Source organism: Epinephelus lanceolatus, chromosome 17 (genome assembly GCF_041903045.1).
Source record: "Epinephelus lanceolatus isolate andai-2023 chromosome 17, ASM4190304v1, whole genome shotgun sequence".
Taxonomy (NCBI): Eukaryota; Metazoa; Chordata; class Actinopteri; order Perciformes; family Serranidae; genus Epinephelus; species Epinephelus lanceolatus.
In genome coordinates, this window is record NC_135750.1 from 20,532,744 (window position 1) to 20,553,969 (window position 21,226).

Sequence of the window (21,226 nt, forward strand, 5' to 3'; positions counted from 1 at the left end):
TTTAAAACACAGTAGGTAGTAAAAAACAAATTTGGATTTAATTTACACTTTTAAGAATTAATAAGACAAGAAATGAGTCATTTGAGTTGCATTCACCCACTTTTTAGTGCAAAAGCTTACTCATTAAATTGAAGACATACAGTGTTTGTAGAAAGATGATCCAAATCAAATGGAGGACCAGTGGTTATTATACAACATTTGTTTACCAGACTTTACCTCTGGGTGGTTTTAGATTATCAAACAAGAGGATTATTAGCCAGCTTCAGTGCCCAAAATACCACTCAAAAAGTCCCAGAAAGACAGATAGCTAATCAGAGGGATTTTTAATTAGAGAATCAACACACGGTGTAAACATGGCAATAAATAAAGAAATGAATGAACACAGAAAGATGCAAACCAAAAAAAAAAATAATAATAATTTACATGTAAAACAAAATGATATGGTAAAAACATTATCCTGTCTTGTTTGTCATTATCATCTGTTTCTAATTTATCAGTGTAAGTCCCAAACTGGCACACATTCACTTCCTGGTTTCCACCAGACAGGACAGGAATCAAACACAGAGTATAATCTCATCAGATCATTCACTGCTGTCATCTACATCATCTTAATTTTCTGATTATTCTATTATTGACTAAATCATGGAGGGTTTTTTTTTTCTTTGTCTCGTAATGCAGCAGATGGCTGTGGTGTGCAAAGCAGATGGTACTGTACACAGTATGGGGAAAACACTGACCATTATAACAATATAGATTCTGTATCACAATAATCCCTTTACTTTGACCATGACTGAGCCAGTCATGGCACTTTATGTAAAATTATTAGAATTCAAGGGCAGATTGCAGAAGTGTCAGAATTGTCATCATAAAGGACTTAAACACTTTTACCATCAGCTACAATTCAGTATAGACTGTGTGGTTGTAAATACAATATCATAGTCCCAATGTTAACGCAAGCAAAATATTACAATAGCTAACATTGTGATTATTCAAACAGAAATTTATCAAAGTTTACATCCTGATGGCAAGGTTATTAATTTGATAGCAGTAGTTATTGCAAATACAACATCTGTATCAGCCTGTAGATTAGCACTGAAACACTAAATAACAAGTATAATTTGACATTTGTAAAATCATAATATTCTGATGGTTTAGCTTTCTTATCTTCAAATACAAGAATCTCTTTCATGATATTATTCTATTTTCTCCCCAAAAACTTGCAGAAAATGACATGTTTATTTATTATTTGTGGTAAATGAAAGCTGCTGATCTACATCAAAAGCAAACAAAAAAGCAAAAAAATAAAATAAAATAAATATATACCTGTCCATCATCTGCAAACTTGTGCTGTATCCTTGTGTTGTTTGCCCTGCAGGCTGAGCCATCTCCTGCAGAGTGGTGGGTGAAGAAGCCCAGCTGGAGAGAGGGGGCCCAGGAGTGACTCTTAAGATGTGTCATTGGATTAGCATGTGAGCATCTGCCTTTAGCCTCCTCCAGTCGCACTCAGACACCTTGAGCGCTGCATCTCATGTACAGGACTCTCGACGGAGCCATCTTCATGGTGCGGTTTCATGACTTCACTCTGTAGGATGAAGAATGTAAAGATATTACATTTGCCACTGCTTTTTGTGTTTGTGCACGCCTGCTTTGGTAAGTTACACTTCTTTATTCTCTGCTTACGGTTGGCGTGTTGCTGTGATCAGACTGGGAAAACTGTTCAGATATATTTGACAGCCTCTGAGTTGTTTTTTACTCCATTTATAATTGAGTTATATTCTGTTTTCAGTTCAGTCATTTTCTTTTCTAACCTGGTTAGATGCTCTTGTATGTGCATATGTGTTTACACTCTGTATGACTATCATACTGATTGATTTGTTTGGTATATGAATTTAGTTTCAATATTTAGATGATTCTGCTATTTCAAATAAAAACAGCATTATTTCTACCACCAGAGATCTTAAGTCTATGTATAGAAAAGGTATATTAGGAGGTTGACGTAACTCACCTGTAATCCCACTCAAAGGGGTTGAGAAAGCAGGGGGGCGAGAGCTCAGTAGGCCTACAATCGCCTTGGTTTATGTCACTCCAGTATTAAAAGCAAGACCATGTAATATTTACTGCGTTCAAATTGGACTAGTGAGCTTGTGTTTGCGACCTTGTGAGTCTTTTACATGAAGTTGTGAACTCAGAGCTCTCCGAAAATGCTCACTTTCGATGTTGTGTGTACCACAACCAGGGGCTCTGTTCATATGGACTCTTCTCATGGTAAACACGACTCCATTTCAACGCAGCATTGATGATAATTGACCATGGTGATCACAGATGACAAAGAACAATTAAGTAATATTACGCTTAAGTTTACTAGCATTAGCAAACATTAGCCACCATGCTACTGTTTATATCAGACCAAGTACTGTTGCAGCAAAACTCCTGAGTGAACTAAATTGATTATGTGTTTTAAGTTGTGAATTCAACTTTGTAAAAGGAGCATTATATTATTTTTCATTCCTGGTCTCACTTTGAGGTGAATTACTTTAAACTTCTCAAGCTTTTAATGGTGATTTTATGTCACTGTCCTCAGCACAAGCAGACTTCGCCCCCTATTTCTACGACAATGGACCCTATAGCTACAACGGAAACCTGGCACTGTTCAGCCTCTCGGAGGACACGGCTGTCGGTGAGATCAACCTCTGACATACTTGACGCTTAGCATGAACAGCTAATAGTCAGGTGGAACAACTGATCAACAAAATGGCATCTTTTTGTTGCCAGTACCTCAGAGTCCAAGATGTTAAACAGTCTTTGATAGATGAACAGATGTTGTGTGGTGTTACACGCTAACATGCTCATCTGCCGGTGCCACCTGTTGATGTGAGGGACAGTTTGCTGGCTGTGAATGTGGTGCAGCTGTCCCTCTACAACTTCTGTCAGTCAGGGTACTTATTATACTGCTGGCTGCTGTGTCTCAGTTTGCTCCACCACAGTTTTGCTCAAACAATTGTTTAACTACGTTCCTGGATTGCTGATTAATTTTGCCAGTTTTGATCAATATTTTATTCTTAAAGTTAGAAATGGAGAAGGAATTAACTTCTTTGTCCATAAAGTCAACTGTTAAGGCTAATTTGACTAAATTATGATGTCTTCTTTCAGGTACACAGATCTACTCTCTCAATGGCACAGACCCTGAGGGCCAGGAGGTGAGTTACGGCCTTTCGTTTGATCCAGGGTCCAAAGAATACTTCAGGGTCGACCCCAAATCTGGAAACATCACACTGGTGGAAAAGCTGGACAGAGAGGTAAACTTAACATAGGCTTAATAAATGATTAAATTGACTTTATATGTAATTCCTATAACTAAAAAACTAAGATGTTATCTTTTTCATCGTGTATGACTTCATATCGACTTGTTTTCTTCTTCACAGAAACAAGACTCTATAGACGTTCTTGTCAGCATCACAGATGGGCAAAGCAAGGTATCAACATCTGTGATTAAGCCATTTAGTGCCATTCTTATAATGAATCAAGCTGAGATGAACTTGAGCATGCTTTTATTTTTGTTCTTTTTAGGTTGTGGAAAGAGTCACAATATTTGTAATGGATGCAAATGATGAAAAACCTGACTTCCAAAACATGCCAGCAATCATTGATGTACTGGAAGTAAGTTAAGCTAAAAGTGTCATTCTCTCCAGATAAAATGAAAAGGACAGTACATTACTATAAAAATATTAAGATAAATGTGTGTTGCATCATTTATGTTGTGACCTGAATTATTTTCTGTGTTTTAGACGACTGAGTCTGGCAGCAGCATCTACAGAGTGGAGGCAGTGGACAGAGACACAGGCTCAGGGGGTTCAGTCACATACTACCTCCAGGTATCACTCGGTCCACTCTCATACCACACTATCTGAGTATAAATAAGCTGAGTAAAAAAGCACAGATAAAACCTTTAAGAAAAAGTGCTCCTCATATGACATACTAGCTGAAACTGGCCAGTTCGAATGTTAATCTGCTTGTCATGGAACTAATGTATAAATGTACTTATAATGAGGTTAACATCAGTTGGATTTTCTGATGCTCATGTGTGTATGTGTGCATGTGCCTAAGTATGTTGGTGTAGTTATGGGGCAGGGGATTAAATCACAATTACATTTGTGTTAGGTATTGGAGGCTTAGAGGGCTGCTTTGGCAGGGGGTGGCAGGGAATGTTAGTTTGCACTTTGGACTATTAGGAACAAAGAACAGCTGGCCCGGAGTGACAGTGACGAGCGAGGCACCGCACATCTGGGCACAGCAGCTTTCACCTGCCTGCCCTGTCCTTGAACATATGGGCTCTTTACATCCAGATGGACAAAGAGATATACTTTATACATGATGTGGCCTAATTCAAGTGGCTACTGAGTGTTTCAATGCTGCCATCTGACCACTTTTCATGATATCTCACGTGAGTGGTTGTAAATGGGGTTTAGAGGTTTCAGAGACAGGCTTTTACTCGTGTGACCTAAAATGTGTCTCAGTGTGTGCTTTTAAAATCCTGCTTTTGTCCTGTTCTCTGTCACAGAATCCTCAGTCTACTTTGTTTGCCGTAGACAGGCACAGTGGTGTCCTTCGTATCAAGTCTGGAGAAATGTTGGACTATGAGAAAACAAAGACACACTTTGTCACTGTCATTGCAAAGGTAATGGGTGCACCAAAACTGATCTAATGTTTCTGCAACAGTGTACTTTCATTTTCATTTTTAAAGAACCCTGTGGAGTTTCTGAATGTTAAGAATGTTAGTGGTGTTTTGCGGCAAAACATGGCTAGCATTAATGGATTAAACAATGCAGGTGTTTTATGAGGATGGAAATATATTCAACATGTTTGGTAGGAAACACAAAATACATGTGGGTAAGAAACCCTGAATGTAACAATGTAAATGTTTCTCATGCATATAAATTAGAAGGGGTCAGTTACATCAACACATTCTCATCCGAAGTCCTAACATATCGCTGCTTTGTCAGTGGCCTTTCATGTCTACAGTACATATTACATGTTAGGTATCCTTCTGCTTCTGCTGGTGATGTTCCAAGAGGGGCTACCAACACCAGGACATCAACATGCATAAGCACATGATTGGATTTAAGCAACAAAAGCACTTCGTCTGGCATTTAGGAAGCAAACACCAGGCTCTTGGGTGAAAGTCTGGGGATTTGTTTGACCAACCTACCACCCCTTCCACCCGCACTACAGAGACTGTCTTGCTTCTTATATTACATTGTTACCAGCAGTGTTTCAACTTGACACCATCCAGCAGTGCATCATAGCGCCTCAACAGGTGCTGTCCGGCTGACTGGCAACGAATCATAACAATGCGAGGGTTACGCCTGGCTGCATGCTAACACTGCCCAGATGTGTATCATACTGCTGCAAAAGATGGATTTTGGCGTCAGGTGTCTGATGCCAAAGTCACTGACATAGCAGCGGTATTTGACGATTTTGGAATGAGGACAGGCTGGCTACATCTACCAGTATGTACAGAAGGCCATTATCAGCTCATTAACTGGCATTTATCTGGAGCATACATACAAACATGTCAACCTCTCATGGTCATAGTAATTATGTTGGGAGCAAAGGAGGAAGTCAGGTGATGCAGTTTAATGGGCAACAAATTCCATGTAGGTAGGTGGTCAGGGATTTGTCAAGCAAGCACAGGACTTTCATCCAGGAGACTGCCTGTGTTCTGACTCCTGTGTGAAACCAAAAGTCAACCCTGACGTAACATAACTGATATATGTCATGTTAACATAAATAGTGATAAACATTTCAAAACATAGGCATAACTATAGAGAAAAATGTTTATGTTTATTATGTCTTTCTTAAAATGTAGCTTTAAACTGCACATTTCTTTCGTTTCAGGATGGTGGTGGCAACTTTAATGGCAAGGAGCAGTTTATGTCATCCTCTGCTACCCTGACGATCAATGTGATCGATGCACAGGACACTCCGCCATCTTTTATTGGGACACCGTATTTTGGCTACGTTTATGAAGTCTCTGTGCCAGTGAGTATGAAAACACAGTTTATTGACGTTCTGCTTTGACTGACATGAGAGTCTGTATAACAAATATTCAGAGCACAAGTCTTAAACATTTTGTAAAGTTCTTTTCTGCCACGTTTCTTTTGTATTGCAACAGATTTACATCTTCAATGAACATCACGTTGAATTATCACAGTACAGCGAGGCTTAGTAAACTAACATAGTGAATGCAATTTATCTGTATTCATGGTATAAATAAGAACCCACACCACAAGGCAGCATCGTCTCATGTCACACAGCTTTAATTGCTGACATTTTACACTAATACCCACGGTGCCTTCTTCATAGCTTTTCTCACAGCAGGTGAAAGCCACATTATCTCCTCAGTCACTAAATGTCACTGCAGTCATAGGAGAGAGATTGCACGTTCTGACTTTCATCTGAAAGGGAATAATTAGGATCATGACATCTGAATGTACATCTGAAGACTCAGTGAAGATCAGGTGCAGAATAGATTGTTGTGGTATGTTTTAAATAGCAGTGCACCAGTCACAGGGTAACTCAATTACGTAAATGTCCTGCTTCCTTTTGAAAATGTGATGCAACCAAATACAGAGTTACATCATGGTAAGAGTGACATATTAGAGTTGTCAGAGAGTGTCAGTTATTAAAGAATTGTTAATAATTTGCAGTATATTTTAAAGTAAGCTGGCTTTACAGCCTGGTTATCTTAAACTACCAACACTAACTATCAGCTTTGTGTCATCATTGATTTAACTGCAAACCTTTCTGCTGATTTTTTTCCCCAGGGATCTGAAATATTCACTGTTGTAGCCAAAGATGGCGATGTAGGAAGCCCAAATCCAATCCGTTATTCTTTTGACGATGGTAAGCATTTCATTAAAACAAAGCTGGAGTGATTCTGAAATAAAGCAAAAGTGCTCATAGAGTAGGTCTGTCTGTTAATTGTCTCTCCAGGCGACGATGGTGTTTTTAGCATCAATAGATCAAGTGGTTGTATCACCCTGCTGAGTCTCCCCATGTTTCTGAAGAGAGAAATCTTCAACATTAAAGTCAGGGTAAGTTGCGGTTCACAAAGTACAACTGATCTGTGAAACTGGTAGATTAAACATCTCACTGGTCGAGTAATAAATATGACCTGTATAATCTTTAACCCCCTGTGTGTCCAGGCATCAGAAGTAAGTCCTGAAGGCAGACCCATGGACTATAGTGTGACCACGGTTGTGATCCGTGTGGTGGACCTCAACAATAATCCACCTACTTTCTACGGGGAGAACGGCCCACAGAGCATGTTTGAGTTGACCATGTATGAGCATCCACCTGAGGGAGAGATACTCCGTGGGCTGAAAATCACTGTCAATGACTCTGATCAGGTGGGGAGAACACTACTGTCATCCATATTTTATTTTCTCATACACTGACTCATTAGTATGAAAATGCAATCCAGTGGCAAGAATAAATGTAGGTATTGTTTCTGCAAACCATGAATATGTTGTATTTGTACATTTTATATAAGTGGATATGTTGAAAATTTACATTTTTTTAAGTTTCAATTTTCAATTTAACATTCTGACAATGATGTGGATAACGTGTGGTATAGGTTTAGGCACATAAAATATTTGGTTATGGTTAGAGAAAGATAATGGTTTGGCTTAAAATACCCACTTTTGTCGGCACAATCTTAGTGGAAATGTCTGCACATGTCCTTAAGAAATATATAATTATGTTGCTACAGTCTCGCACAAGTATAGGCACAAAAAACTCTTGGTTATGGTTAGGAAAAGATCATAGTTCGGCTTCCAATACCTGATTTTATCACCACAATCTCAGCTGGAAAAGTCCAGACTGGTCTTTGCTTCTGACTGCAAAGTCACTGCAGGATAACTAAACAAGTTATTAGGGGAAGATCACAATTTGGCTTAAAATACCTGCTTTTGTTGCCACGATCTTGGTTGGAAATGTCCCGACATGCCCTGAAAAAATATACGGTGTTGTTGCTACATTTTCACCAAGGTTTAGGCATAGAAAATACTTGGTTATCGTTAGAAAAAAAATCATAGTTTGGCTCACAATACCCGCTTTTATCGCCACAATCTCAGCTGGAAAAGTCCAAAACTGTCTTTAAAAAGCATCAAAGCACTGGTGGTGTCATGCCATCCATCAGCTCCTCCTCCTCCATATGTCAAACTCATCTTACATGTAATCTGTACTACGTCACTTTTATATGTATGAGACATGCAAATGTACTGCAAGAAAATTTAAATTTATACACCCCTAATTGTGTCTCTTAAAGTTTTGACCCATTGTTTTTGGGTTAGGGCTATCAGAAGCCTAAAAACAAATCTGACATAAAAAAAAACACTGTGGTTATCATGTTGTTAAGTTTAGGCACAAAAAACACTTGGTTAAGGGTTAGGAAAAGATCAGCTTTTGGCTTAAAATATCTGTTTTGGTGGCACAAACATGGCTGGAAATGTCCCAGTGTCTCGTCAAAAACACCCAGTATTGTCACAATAAACACAGCTGGAAGTGTCCCAACGTCTCATTAAAGATATCTGGTTTTGTCCACAAACAAGGTTGGAAATGTCGCTGGTCTCGAACAGGGGTCTGATGCTTGTCAGCTGCTATCTTGCCTAACTGTCATTACGACCACAGTACCCCCCACTGCTGATGAGAAACTCAGCTCTTTAACATTCAGTCAGAACTACGTCACGTTAAAAATACTGATATAGTGTGATTCATATGAAACATACAAATGCAACATATCCTCAGCTTCCAGAGACGTACAGTGCCAACATTTTATTCTGTTGACTGGGCCTGAAAATGACTCAACAAATCACAAACAATAGCTTTTTCCAGTGATGTTTTACTGAGCAGGAATCATCTTTTAGCACTAATACAGTATTATTGCCACTGAAAGCTGCATCACTTAACCAGGGAGAGGAACACTACAGTGATTATGATACAGCAATTATGTAATAACACTCATTTTCCAACCAAATTACATTGTTATCTAATAAGAAACTGATTAAATCAACATTCACTGCACCACAGTGTTGTGCTCAGGCTGGTGTCTGCCTTTATTTCTGTTAAATAACTAAGCCCGCCATTATCACAGACAATCCTTTTAAAAATTGCACAAATTTGAAATTAAGCCAACACAAATTAAAAGGTGCCCCCGAGTTATGCCATTTGTCAGCTTATGCAAGTCTCTTTGTGTTTCCAGCTCCTTGTATGAGCCTCGTCCAAATGGCTGATGTTCACCAAATGTGATAATACTGTTACAACATCAGGCCGAGCTCTGTTTGTCCAGCGATATTACATTTCACCACAAATATTACTGCTGCCACTGATGTCCTATTGATTCTCATACATTACTGTAATAATGAAAAGATACAAAGCTTTTATATTGATTGAATGGACTATACTGCATGGATTATACTGTATGTGATAGCTTTGTAACAAATGCAGATTACTAAAAATAGGTTCACTCATGTATGACATTTCTGACTAATGTGATGATGTGTGTTGTGCTCCTGCAGGGTGCGAATGCTAAATTCAATCTGAGACTGATTGGACCTGGAAGGATGCTGAGAGTCGTCCCTCAGACTGTACTCAATGAGGCCCAGGTCACAATCTTAGTCGAGGACTCTGCTGCCATGGACTATGAGAAACACCACTTTCTCACATACAAGGTTAACCCATTGCACCACAGTAGACCAGCTCACTGGCAGTGGTATATCACCTGCATCTGTTGCATAATTGCCCTTTTGCCATTTATTTATTCCTAATCTTTCTCCTCATTAGCTGCTCGCAGTTGAGATCGATACACCCGAGAGATTCAGTGCCACAGCTGACATTGTCATTCACCTCCTGGACACCAACGACAACGCTCCCAAATTCTCCTCAGACTACTACATCGCCAGAATCCCAGAAAACTCACCCGGCGGCTCCAATGTGGTGTCAGTCACGGTGAGAGAGAGAGTCTTCACCCTGTCTAAAAATACATGCCAACACCAATGTACGTCACTGTGAGCTAAAGAGGAATGCTGATTTTTTTGAAAATGCCCAAGCAGGGCCATTAATTCCCTAAATGTAGACTTTTTGAGCGGTGGGGGTTGGGATAATATGTGAAAACATGTAGATAAAAGCTAGGCGAGGTAAGCTGCCAGATGGCTATCACTTTCATTTTGTTGTGTAACACCAAATTCCCTGATTTTTTTTTTCCTAATGCTCAGTAGCACATGCAGCTGCAGCTCAAAAATATGTGCAGAAATAACATGAGCACTTTTAGATAGATAGATAGATAGATAGATAGATAGATAGATAGATAGATAGAGACTTTTTTTCACTGTCTCATCCTTCGCCCTTGTCAGTTCCTATCAGCCCTGCAGAGGCTCAAAGCAACAGGGGGGCTCGCTGATAAATCCTGCTCTTGCGTGAACACCACAGAGGCTCATTTCCTTGATCCCAGGCAATTTCAATCAGATAAAAGAACAGCCAACAAGTGACCTTGGACACACGGAGACAGCGAACAGGCATCCCTGCAGCGACAGACAGACAGATTAGCCGATGCCCATGATGATGTTCCTATGACATCAAGCAAACAGAAAAAAACACAACAGTCTTTTTATAGCTGACCCCTGCAACATCACCTTCCAATCCTGCACGGATTCATTCAGTTTACTGAGCCCATGGCAGCAGACAGCTCTCTCTTCTGCTTTGGTAAAGAGGAACAAACAAATCTAACATCAATATTATGGGGTTTATCGGCGGTATGACGTTGAACATAAGTGGGATATGCCTTAGCTCACTGAGCTGCATATAAAACTCCTAAAGAGGAATTGCAGATTAACTCAACTGCTGTGAAAGTTATGTTGAACTGACCTGATTCATGTAAGTGCCACAACCAAACTCATATTTTTTCTCTGTTCCCTGTCTTTTCTGTTTATGCACAGGCAACAGACCCAGACTCAGGACCTTGGGGTGATGTGAAGTACTCCATCTACGGATCAGGGGCTGACTTGTGAGTATAAGTGTGTAACTTAAAGTTAAAGATGTGGGCTTTTTTCAAATTCCTCTCATCCTCGTAACACTATTATTTCATCAATAATGACTGACATGCTTATTAAAGCTTAAACAGCATTATCTCACTGTCAAAATAAGACATATTTAAACCCCACTGGTGAGATTTCTTTTATTCTGCTTAAGAAAAAATAAATCTATTACTGTATAAAACAACCAAACAATGTTTCCAAAGCACCAGACTATGTTTTTCTGCCACCGAGTCTATTCATTAGTCATTGTGTAGTGATTTTGTCAATATGAACTTGTGACTGTGTGAAAAAAAAAGAAATCACAAACACTTCTACAACCTTATGAGCAGCTGATATCCTGAGTATTTGGCAGCAGTAGATAAACAGACCACACACTGAGGCACTTATCTTAAAGGGGACATATTACATAAAGAAATGTGTCACAAGCTGACGTCAGCTCGTCTCAAAAGTAAAAAAAAAAAATCCAGCAAAAACACATCTGCCTGAAAGCTGCACAGAAATATGACAGCCGACTTGTTTTTCATTTTAGACTTGGTCCTGTTTATTGCACCTAAGCGCTGTAGTCCCTCAGAGGATTTGCTGGCATTTTCTCTCAACTCGATTTTTATTAGATTTCCAGTTAGAAGTCTTACCTCTGAGAAAAAAGCTCAGTGGTCACTGTTCTCGCTTAATAACACACAGTATTCCCACAGCTTACCTTTCCTTTCACATCACTATAGAGTCAGCCCTAAAGGTCACTTGCATTTTCGGTAAAGTTAAGGTTGTTTTTTTTTAAGCAGACAGGTGTGTGATAGTAGGGGCATGTTTAATCTCTCAGGGCTAAAAAAACAGTTGTTGTATACACTGAAATGTAGGTAGTAGTAGAGTATTTTTAGACTTCTCCGTACAGATTTTGAGCTCTGTAGCAACGAATTAGAGGAGATATGTGATGTCACTTGGCATCCAGGAAAAGGATTTCCAAAATAAGCAGAAGAGAGAGATTTGGAATACTTTTATCTTTGTGCATGTTTCCTTTCAGATTATTCCAAAACATCTCTTTGAAATTTGTTATGAAGCAATAAATGACTACATGTCACAGTACTGCATCTTTAAAATTAGGCTTTTTAGATGTCAGACTTTTCTACAATATCTTGTTGGATACTTCAGCACACACAGGACCGTGCAGTCGTGATCTTTGTCTGCTTGCCCTCTGTCTTTGTTAATCCTGTAATAGGATTGGAGGAGAAAATAGACTGTTCTTTGCTTCTGACTGCAAAGTCACTGCAGGGTAACTAAACAAGTCAGTCAGTGAAACAGTCTAATTCCACTCTTGCTCTGGATGTTTACAGTTCAGTCTTTCATGACTTAAGTTCACTGGCAGTGGTATCAAAGTGACCTATTGCTTTAAAGTTTCAAGTGCAACATATCAACACAATTACCAAAATAAATGTTGGCATTGTACATTTCTCTACATTTGTATATTTTGTATTTAGTGGATATGTTGAAAATCTACATTTCTTTAAGTCTCAGTTTTCAATTCGATGTTGTGACAACGCCGAGTATAACAAAAATATTTGGTTAGGCTTAAGGAAAGATCATGATTTGGCTTAAAATACCCACTTTTCTCACTACAATCTTGATTGGAAATGTCCTGACATGTCCTTTAAAAAATACCCAGTCATGTTGCCACAGTTTCATGAAGGTTTAGGAACATAAACTAGGCTACTTAATAATGGTTAGAAAAAGATCATAGTTTGGCTTTCAATAACTGCTTTAATTGCCACAATCCCAGCTCGAAAAGTCCAAAACTGTTGTCAAAAAGCATCCACTTTTGTAAGAACTAAACAGTGGTGCTCCGGTCTACTGCCTGGCAGCTGTTTCCTAGGTGTCACGCCATCCACTAGCCCCTCCTCCTCTGTATATCAACCTCAGTTTGTTTACATGTAATCTGTACTAGGTCACTTTGATACATACGAGATGTGCAAATGTACCGTATGCCAACATTCTCCTCTGGCAACTTGGCTGAGCATATACAGTACAGGCCAAAAGTTTGGACACACCTTCTCATTCAATGCGTTTTCTTTATTTTCATGACTATTTACATTGTAGATTCTCACTGAAGGCATCAAAACTATGAATGAACACATGTGGAGTTATGTACTTAACAAAAAAAGGTGAAATAACTGAAAACATGTTTTATATTCTAGTTTCTTCAAAATAGCCACCCTTTGCTCTGATTACTGCTTTGCACACTCTTGGCATTCTCTCCATGAGCTTCAAGAGGTAGTCACCTGAAATGGTTTCCACTTCACAGGTGTGCCTTATCAGGGTTAATTAGTGGAATTTCTTGCTTTATCAATGGGGTTGGGACCATCAGTTGTGTTGTGCAGAAGTCAGGTTAATACACAGCCGACAGCCCTATTGGACAACTGTTAAAATTCATATTATGGCAAGAACCAATCAGCTAACTAAAGAAAAACGAGTGGCCATCATTCCTTTAAGAAATGAAGGTCAGTCAGTCCGGAAAATTGCAAAAACTTTAAATGTGTCCCCAAGTGGAGTCGCAAAAACCATCAAGCGCTACAACGAAACTGGCACACATGAGGACCGACCCAGGAAAGGAAGACCAAGAGTCACCTCTGCTTCTGAGGATAAGTTCATCCGAGTCACCAGCCTCAGAAATCGCAAGTTAACAGCAGCTCAGATCAGAGACCAGGTGAATGCCACACAGAGTTCTAGCAGCAGACCCATCTCTAGAACAACTGTTAAGAGGAGACTGCGCCAATCAGGCCTTCATGGTCAAATAGCTGCTAGGAAACCACTGCTAAGGAGAGGCAACAAGCAGAAGAGATTTGTTTGGGCCAAGAAACACAAGGAATGGACATTAGACCAGTGGAAATCTGTGCTTTGGTCTGATGAGTCCAAATTTGAGATCCTTGGTTCCAACCGCCGTGTCTTTGTGAGACGCAGAAAAGGTGAACAGATGGATTCCACATGCCTGGTTCCCACTGTGAAGCATGGAGGAGGAGGTGTGATGGTGTGGGGGTGTTTTGCTGGTGACACTGTTGGGGATTTATTCAAAATTGAAGGCACACTGAACCAGCATGGCTACCACAGCATCCTGCAGCGACATGCCATCCCATCCGGTTTGTGTTTAGTTGGACGATCATTTATTTTTCAACAGGACAATGACCCCAAACACACCTCCAGGCTGTGTAAGGGCTATTTGACCAAGAAGGAGAGTGATGGAGTGCTGCGGCAGATGACCTGGCCTCCACAGTCACCGGACCTGAACCCAATCGAGATGGTTTGGGGTGAGCTGGACCGCAGAGTGAAGGCAAAGGGGCCAACAAGTGCTAAACACCTCTGGGAACTCCTTCAAGACTGTTGGAAAACCATTTCAGGTAACTACCTCTTGAAGCTCATGGAGAGAATGCCAAGAGTGTGCAAAGCAGTAATCACAGCAAAGGGTGGCTATTTTGAAGAAACTAGAATATAAAACATGTTTTCAGTTATTTCACCTTTTTTTGTTAAGTACATAATTCCACATGTGTTCATTCATAGTTTTGATGCCTTCAGTGAGAATCTACAATGTAAATAGTCATGAAAATAAAGAAAATGCATTGAATGAGAAGGTGTGTCCAAACTTTTGGCCTGTACTGTACATATATCTGATTTTAAAAGAACCAGTCATGAGCTTTCACAAAATGATGCCATCCAAGAGAAAGGTTTATACATTCTCAGAAAGAAGATAATGAAAGTGTACACACAATCATAATCAGTATTAAATCAATGTTAAATGTTCTAGACTGTTCAAGGAAAATCATGGCTGTCAGTTGCATGCATATGGTAAATCTGAATTAAATTTAAAAAAGTCCCCTCATATTTACAGGTTCCTGATCCAGCCTGCATCTGGGATCATCTACACCCAGCCGTGGGCGAGCCTGGACGCAGAGGTGAGGTCCAAGTATAACTTCTATGTGAAGGCAGAGGACGCAGAAGGAAAATACAGCCTCGCTGAGGTCTTTGTGACTGTGTTGGACCTGAACGACCACCCACCTGAATTCAATGATAACTTCCTTGAGACAACTATGGTGATTGGAGCACCAGTGAAAATAGAGGTATTTGCCTTTTGTGATTTATCATGTTGGATGAAGTAAAGCTCAAGAATGAAGTTAATACTATGATGATTGTCTAAATCTACACAGGCTGTAGATGACGATGCGGAAGTGCCCAACAATGTCATTGAGTATGCCATCATGAAAGCCGAGCCAGACAACAACATCTTTGACATTAACGCTGACACGGGGGAGATCATGCTCAAGTCCTACATCAAATCAATGGCCATCATTCAGAACATCACCAAGAAGAGAGACTGCACCTGGTCGCTGGTAGTGCAGGCCCGCGACCGAGGCCAGCCGTCCTTCAGCACCACTGCGGTCGTCAAGATCGACATCACTGAGGCTGTAAGTTGCAAGAAAGTTAGATGTCAGTCAAACCTATATGAGGGATAATATCTATCTATGATGAATTACGCTGATTTTTCAAAAGCTATACACTTTCATACATGAAAAAATAAGAGTGTGCAAAGTTGCTGATTCACTTCATATTCCAGTTTCCTTTTTCTATGACAGCCCGATCGTCAGAAGAAAATAACGGCTTTGTACGTTTCTGCAAACCACAGATTCATTCCATTTGTATGTTTCATATGTATTATGTCATTTCTAAAGTGATTTGCAACACATTCTCACTCTGACCTCGTCAAATATCAATGCATGATCATGGACTTTCCACATCCAGATATGACATGAAAGGTACCCTGGGTGTGTTGGTTGTTGATGTTCCGGGATGCCGTGTCAAGTTCTTCCTGTTACATGCGTCTTCTTTCAAAATACACTTCCATTTTTACAGGAAATTTACAGTTTACATACAGTCTCGCACTACATTGGTACAACACAGCAGGTGGTTGGGCTTAGGCAACAAAAACACATGGTTGGATTTAGGAAAAAACAGCAGGGTTTGGCTTTATAATCCTACGGGATACAAACACCACTTACTGGGGGGTAGGTTGGTGTTTGTTGGATCCATCCACCATCCCTCCCGCCTGATCTAAATGGACTTTCACTGCCTTAATTATTGTTCTTGTCAAGCCACGTTTCACCCAGACCCCGCTGAGCACCTTTGTACTATAACAGCAACTGGCTCGTATCATGCATACATTAAAGGATGGGTTTTTTCATCAGTGTCTGACGCCACAAGTCACTGCCCAAGCATCAGATTTCGATGACTTCGGAGTGAGTCCGGGTTTGTCATTGGGAAGTAGAGGGGATGGCGGATGGTGTGATAGCTAGGTGAGATGCCTCCAAGCTGCAGACCACTGTTCAAGACCAAAATACAACAAAATTGGTTGTTTTTTTACAGAGGCATCACTGTTCCCATGGTGATTGTGCCACTAAAACCGGGTATTTTCAGCCAAAACATGATATTTTCCTAACCATAACCAAGTGGTTTTTGTGCCTAAACCTATCAACACTGTTGTTGAAACATAACTAAACATACATTTTCAACATATCTGCTACATAAAAATGTACAAATGTAACATATCAGTAGTTTGAAGAAACATACAGTGCCAGCATTCATTCTAGCAACTGGGCTGTCTATCATCGATTTGTAATGCAAGGGAATGATCCAGTGTTGAAACTTCTAATCGATTTGTATGTGGAGGTGCAGCTTTTCTGATCACAGCCCAGACTATCAGGTTCACCAGTTGTTTGCTTCAGTAGCAATTAAAAAACTGTAGTCATAAAAATAAGTATCTTACACAATTGCAATTTGTTTTCAGATCAAATCCAGATTTGTCTCATACTTCCTGGGCCTAAGGAAACGTCCGGGGGCTGTGTTTGGGATTTGTTTGACCGTTGTCACCTTCGCCATTTCAGTGACAATCTTCATTTCGACTGTCATATACTGGAACTCTGTGAAAAAGTCCCGTGTTCAATCTCAGGGCAAGATCAGAAAGATTATAAGGAGGCCTGTGCCATAAATGAAGCTTGCCTTGAGATCACCAGCACAGAAGTACTGTTGTTTTTACTCCGCAGTACCAAGAATTTCTAGCAGTTCATTTTCTAAGGATTTTGTTGTAGAACAAGGCTGTGTCTGTAAAAGAGTACAGGAGCACAATTTTCCCATGTTTTTGATTTAGTACTAACATTAGGACACCACATACATCACTAGAGTAAACAAATTAGTTCTGCTTTTTTCTTTTTCACACAAATCCATACACAGTATTCATACTCAGATGCTGGATGGTCTCAGCAGTGGGTTTCCCAGTCAACCTCTCTGATCTTGTCTTGACAAATTACAAATCAATGGAACAATGAATTTAAGTATACTCGTTGTTTTTATCTTGTTTACTTTGCAAGACATCAAAGAAGCAATATCAATGCAGTACGTTCGCAGTAATTTATCCCTGGATATTACAGTTTTGTATTTTGTACCTCACATGATATTTTTGGCCAAACGTTGAACATATGCAGTACCACAGTACATACACGGGACAATATTTAGACATTAATCTTTGTGTGAGCGATTATGACTTGAGTCCCATGGATGTGAATTCTCCCTGTGCTCTTTTACAGACCCAACTCAGTGGGGGGCCTTTGGGATCATTTTTGATGCAGAATAGAAACAAGCCTTTGCAAATCCTAGGCATGCTTGCTGGTGTCATTAGTCTCATGGTCATAGTCACGGTCATCATCTCCACTGCAACATTCATGCGCAACAAAAAGTCCAACCGGATCCTCCCTAACCGCCGAGTAAGGAGGAGGCGGAAGCCGCAGCCCTGGAACTTGAAAAACCCCTTTAAGACACCAGAAACTCCTGGAGAGAAATTCCGAGTAGAGGAGGAAGAGCCAGAGCCAGAGCCAGAGCCGGAGGTCATCGTGGAGAATGTCAACTATAACAACAATGTCAACAATGTTGTGAGACACTGGCCTCCGCCGCCGCCGAGTGCCCCATCTCTTCCCCCTCCACCTCCTCCTTACATCCCAGGGGAGAGGCAGTGGGCCGTACCCACCGTCTCTGCAACAGTGGCACCCAAACCCAGAAAGAAGCCAGTGATGAACAGACAGGACACTAAGAAACTAGCACTGGTGTCAGAGCTCAAGATGAAATTGGAGCAGAAGAGGATGCTGAAACATTAGTAGTGCTCGACAAAACAATCTCACCTCAAGGTCCATTTAGTAGCTGTGCCAGAGCTTTCACCACCTTCATCAGCAGATCCAGTCTGCCCAGTTTTAAGAGAAATGTAGACATTCAGATTTACATTTCTTCTTCTTCTCATACATGTTGCCATATAGACAAATAGAAAAATAAAACTAAACTCTGAACGAGCATCTTCATCCATCTGAAGACGATGACGATCATGTGATCTGATCAAAAGCTCCAGATCAGACACTAAACGGACCCTGAGGTGAGATTGTTTTGTCAGCTGATGTTTCCAAAGTCAAGAATGAACTGTGAAACTTAATCATTAATAGTGCTTTGTGTGTGTATGTGTGCCTGTGTGTGTGTGTGTGTGTGTGTGTGTGTGTGTGTGTGTATTTCAAGAAAGATTAAACACACTGAAACAGCTTAATTTCTTGTGCATCAAAAATCTCAGTTTTCATGTGATGGAAAAAAATCCCTTCAGGTGTACCATCACTCAGATCATGTCTCCAATTCATGATGTTTATTTCCAGTTTCTGTGTCATCGTGTAACAGATAAATTCCACCTTTTGAACCATTTGTTGACACCCTAGTGGCTTAAAGTTCCTCACCTCACATCCCTTGTCGGGAATGAAGTCATTCAAACTCCAGCAAGCAAGACTGTTTATTTGGGATCCGACCAAGCTCCTTACAGGAGATTTCATGACACTTGAACTGACTAAAGAGATCAGCCGGGGGAAGGGAACCAAAGTTATCACGTTAGGAAGACCTTTAATCCTTCCATGCAGGTGTAAAGCACTGTTTAGACCCCTGTTTTGCAGCAGTCACGATATGTTTATTTCCTGATTGAAAGGACTGCACTTTTTGTTTACTGTTGTGTATTTGGTTGTTTTGTTTGTTTCAATTGGTGTATTTTTGTCAAAAAAAAAACTGAAGCTGTCAATACACCTGTCAAGATTTTACTACCAATAAAATAACTTCATTTGTAATTTCAACAGAGGTGAAAGAAGTATCAAGATCATTGTGCTCAAGTAAAAGTAGTAATACTGCACTTTGAAAATACTTTATTTTGGTAAAACCAAAGGAGTGTCAGCAACATCAAATATATAAGTACTCATTACTGCATGTAGAGTGGCCCCAATCTAGGGTGTATTACCAAAGGGCTCAGGGGGCCCCTGAGCCAGAGCCTCTGCATGAAGTCGATGTTATTAATTTTGCATTTCTTGTCAATAACTCATTCATGTCAGAGCAACAGAGCCCCTCCTCATGCACCAAGAGGTGGTACTAATGTAGTAAACAAGGCAGCGATGGTAAACAAGCAAAGAAAAGGTTACCTAGCAAAAGACATTTCTTGCTAAGTAGCGGACATGGCCACATCAAAGAAGCAGAGGAGCCGATGGTAAGGGAAGGGAGAGGGGATGACATGCAGCAAAGGGCCGTGGGCTGGAATTGAACTTGTGGCCACTGCGGCAAGGACATTGTGTTTGTACATGGGATTCTAGCTCTACCCACTGAAGTGCTGCTGCTTTTAGGAGTAGTGGAAAGTTAAATTCTGTTTCACTGAAAGAGAAAAAAGTTGTGTTTCTCGAGTTTGCATGTGTTGTTGTTTTTAAATAACCCATACGATGCAAGAAGCAGATGGCCCCCAGGTATTTTATATTATTTAAATCTGGCCCCAATTTAAAAAAAGTTTGGACCCCTCTGTAGTTTAATCTGTAACAGTGCATCATTTTTTGTAAGATTATCAAATGCTTTGTGATAAAATATTAATCTGGAAAGTAACTAGTAACTACAGCTGTTAAAGTGATATTTAGCAGTAAAATGTAGAGAAGAAAATACTTCAAAAATGGTAGCCTACTAAAACACAGTACTCGACCAATGTACTTTGTTAATTTTCGCAACTGAATTTGAATTTTAGATGAAATCACAGTTGGATTATTGACAACAAGCAGATAAACTGTGATATTTTTTAAAATGTATTTTAGATTTCACATCACTTCGTTGATTCTGCATGTATTCAGGCTGCCAGTGGGACAGTGTGGCCAATCTGGTCACAACCAGCTACAACTGCCCAGGATTACAACACACTGAGTCCAGCACGCTCAGATCATTAGACTGTAGCCTTGAAGGTTCTGTGAAAGACACAGAGAGAAAACAGCTTTGCTGCCACTACAGCTTAAGACCAACACCTCCTTAATGGGCTGGCAAATATACTCTCCTGCCCCCTTCTGGAGACGGAGGAGAAGCTGCTTGACCACAGCCCTGGGGTAAAAGACTAAGATTTGGGATCACTGTAACCAAGTACTCACTAATGTAAAAAAAACAGAGCAAAATGAACAAAGCAATGTGTCCAAACACTGAATAAAACACACAGAAAACAACAGGAATGTGCATACGATGGAAGTTAGAATGAGATGTATGAGGAAGGCCTTACACAACAGTATTACATTTGCTGTTGTTTTTAGTAAGACCTCACCAGATGTTCTGAAAATATGTAATATATTATCCTGATACAAGCCCTTTTGCTCTCCTTAGCTCCAATATCAATGTGAGCACTACCAATTATGAAGTTACACTGAACCACTCACTGGGTATTTGTGTAGACATCACGACCAAACATGCACACTATTTCAAAGTTACATAAAACATGAAATGTGCAGATTACCCTCTCTAATCCAAGGACCAACTTGTTCATCTTTGCACAATATTGCATGGTTGGCCAAAAACCAAAAGTCCATCTGCCCTGATTTAGTTTGGACTGACAAGATGTGTGTGACTGGCACTGAACTTTCTGCAGCCTCTGCTGGCACATTTCATATGGTTATGATGATGCAGAGCGGACTCTGGGGATTATTTTTTTATTTTTTTTGGACAAAGTAAAAATTGCCTCCTAAATGCAAATTATACAAACAAATGTGCCATAGATTCTGGAGGAAGTAAATGCAAGT

At 40.1% G+C, this 21,226-nt stretch overlaps 1 protein-coding gene across 2 annotated transcripts; it reads left to right on the top strand.

Annotated features, from left to right (window-relative positions):
• Positions 1-1,361: 1,361 nt before the first annotated feature.
• cdhr1a (cadherin-related family member 1a) lies at positions 1,362-19,273 on the top strand. 2 transcript variants are annotated; one of them, XM_033612491.2, is made up of 17 exons: positions 1,362-1,650; positions 2,582-2,677; positions 3,151-3,296; positions 3,423-3,473; positions 3,568-3,657; positions 3,786-3,872; positions 4,559-4,675; positions 5,896-6,039; positions 6,825-6,903; positions 6,994-7,094; positions 7,206-7,409; positions 9,579-9,731; positions 9,844-10,008; positions 10,995-11,062; positions 14,965-15,193; positions 15,281-15,538; positions 16,915-17,847. In XM_033612491.2, the coding sequence occupies exons 1-17, from the start codon at positions 1,572-1,574 to the stop codon at positions 17,113-17,115; spliced, it is 2,268 nt and encodes a 755-aa protein (XP_033468382.1). In that variant the 5' UTR covers positions 1,362-1,571; the 3' UTR covers positions 17,116-17,847. The 2 variants fall into 2 exon arrangements, with proteins under 2 accessions (XP_033468382.1, XP_033468381.1); XM_033612490.2 differs by having other exon boundaries at positions 1,364-1,650; positions 17,711-19,273.
• The last annotated feature ends 1,953 nt before the right edge of the window (positions 19,274-21,226 follow it).